General features: G+C 32.4%; 1 protein-coding gene across 1 annotated transcript; it reads left to right on the forward strand.

The window, feature by feature from the left end:
* Positions 1 to 669: 669 nt before the first annotated feature.
* LOC112501472 (cyclin-dependent protein kinase inhibitor SMR6-like) lies at positions 670 to 1,442 on the forward strand. Its single transcript, XM_025105112.1, has one exon. The coding sequence runs from the start codon at positions 877 to 879 to the stop codon at positions 1,210 to 1,212; it is 336 nt and encodes a 111-aa protein (XP_024960880.1). The 5' UTR covers positions 670 to 876; the 3' UTR covers positions 1,213 to 1,442.
* The last annotated feature ends 1,084 nt before the right edge of the window (positions 1,443 to 2,526 follow it).

The following is a 2,526-nucleotide window of genomic DNA, read 5'->3' on the forward strand; positions in this document are numbered from 1 at the left end:
CTAATTTCTATATCTACTATTGATTTCATCAATCCTCTTAATCGATTGAATTTGTCCTCAAAATTAATTGAATATATATATAATATTAACTGTACGCAATAATTTTACATGGGGTAGGGGATAAATAGAGTTATTTGTTAGCGCCTTTATACATTGAAGAAATAAAACTTGCCATAATAATATACGTAAAGGTAACATGGGACTATGGACTAAAAGCATTATAAGACATGGTTTACACTTCTATATCTTACAGTTATGTACTCAATGGTGGACCTATATATGTCCGAGTGAACTCCCGTGCATCCACTCAACTTATTTTCACAAATGGGATTTTTTTAGGTATGAACTATGCAACGCTAAACTTTAAGGGGTGCTACGGAATATGCCAACAAGAACCTCATTGTTTCAATAGAAGCTTTTGACTACTATATGATTGAATAGACACAAGGTAAATGTGTTAAAAGTTAAAACTATGGTGGTCCTATAAACACCAGTGCAAATAACAAAAGTTGAGGGTGTTGTTTGTAAAAAAGATGAAGTTATGGGGAAAAATGTGTAAAATTAAGCATTCATTAATAAATTCAAACTCATACTCATCCACACTTTCCTTCTTTTTTCCTCTCATCAACTCCATTGTTTACTTATAAAGCAAAACCACCCTCCTCTCCCATGTCCCCTTACCTCCATCAATCCTCAATTCCCATTGTTATTCCAATTCCATTCCCACTTTAAGAAAAAAACCCATTTTTCACTCTCTCCTCTTCCCCTTTGCCTTATTCACTTTCTCCCAACTTCCCTTTTCAACTTCTCATACATCTTATCCCTCAAATTTCATTCCTTTTCTTGTTTAAAACCCATTTGGGGTTCAATATTAACATGGGAATCGCAGAAGAAACGATGGAATCGGAAACAACAGCCAAGAAATGGGTCATCGCTGGAATCCAATTCATGAGTCCCTTGAAGCCGATTTACACAAAGAAAGAAATAGGAAAAACCCATGAAGAAGAAGGAAACAAAGAAGAAGAAGAAGAAGAAAAGGAGTGTTGTACGACTCCAACGACGCCGGAATCAAGGATTCCATGTCTGTTGAAGTGTCCAGGAGCTCCAATGAAGAGAAAGGCGGTTTCCAGAAGCCATTGTAATGGCGTTAGAGATTACTTCAAGCCTCCGGATTTGGAAAGTGTATTCATACGATGCATTGAAAGAGCTTAAAAATGGTCCTTTCAAGTTTATTCTCTTTATATATCTTCTAACTCTTAGTGTAAATTAATTCGGTGAATAAATCTTTAATTTGTAGTTTTATTACAATCTAATATATTTGCTTAGATACATAAGAAACATTAAAAAGCGGGTTGGAATCAGCAATTCCGACCTTTTTTCTTGTATTTTAATTACGTAATAGCTTCTGTTAACTTACAATAAAACTTCAAATCCGATAGTTTGAAAAACGATTCATTCTTGATTAATACCGGGTTTTGTTGTTTACATCGATTACTCTAATTTGTGTTATGTGTTTTTCATTACGTAGGTATTTTCTTTATATTTATTTTTTTGCATAAAGTACGTACTGATATGGATGAGATCATGATTTATAAATGATTGTCTTATTTCAAAAGAACTCCAACAAGGTTAGTGAATCGAGAAATAATACATGATCTTGAAATGAAAGCAAACATCACAAATTATAGTGTAATTTAACATCATATTTTGAAAAAAAAAACATTTAGATAACTGTGAGAATTTGGACCAGTTTACGTGCAACGACCAATCCTCAGACGACCACGAATGTCTGAAGTCATCGCAAGTGAACCTTTATGGTCATAAGGGTTTTGGAAGCTCCTGGATTTAAACACAAGGAATATGAGATTTGTACTACATCACCTGTTGTTAACAGTATGCCACAACTCAAGTAATAACAAGAAAATATGCAAAATATAAATGGTATGAAATGAGATAATAAATTTGGTTTTAAACAATATAAACCATGAACGTTTCACCAAATTAAGTTTAAAAATATATGATCATATCGTATGTAACTAGTAACTAGTCATAAGGAGCCAAGCAGTAATTACTCTAGTGTGTCAGGGAGATTGATGTTCGGATTTTAGAATGAGTGAATTTTCCAGATATAAATCACGCTCACTTATCAAAAGAAAAGAATTTTCCTTGTTATTTGAGACATAAATACATAAATCTTTAGATAATCACGGTACAAGACTCCAAGGTCAAAAGTCAGCCATACTTTCAGTAGTTTTGAAGACACTCAAAGTAACATTTTTTATAAAATAAACCTAAATATTATCAGTTAAACGAAACGGCCAATAACAATTAGGTTTTAGATAAATCTTTTTGGGTTATTTTTGTAATCATAAAGCTATCTTTAAATAAAATAAAGCACCCAAAAAGATGGAAAAGCAAAAGAAAAATAAAAAGAAAAGAAAAGGGTATATGTTTTTTTCATTTTCGTCTTCTCAAAATGCATCTTTTATTCTTCATGTGTCATTGTTGAAAAAAACAGTACACCTG

Source organism: Cynara cardunculus, unplaced genomic scaffold (assembly GCF_001531365.2).
Source record: "Cynara cardunculus var. scolymus isolate 2C unplaced genomic scaffold, CcrdV1 Un_Scaffold_192, whole genome shotgun sequence".
In the NCBI taxonomy this organism is placed as follows: domain Eukaryota; kingdom Viridiplantae; phylum Streptophyta; class Magnoliopsida; order Asterales; family Asteraceae; genus Cynara; species Cynara cardunculus.

Excerpts from the sequence above, each read along its gene's own strand:
- LOC112501472 (XM_025105112.1), top strand. The coding sequence starts at position 877 with ATGGGAATCGCAGAAGAAACGATGGAATCGGAAACAACAGCCAAGAAA.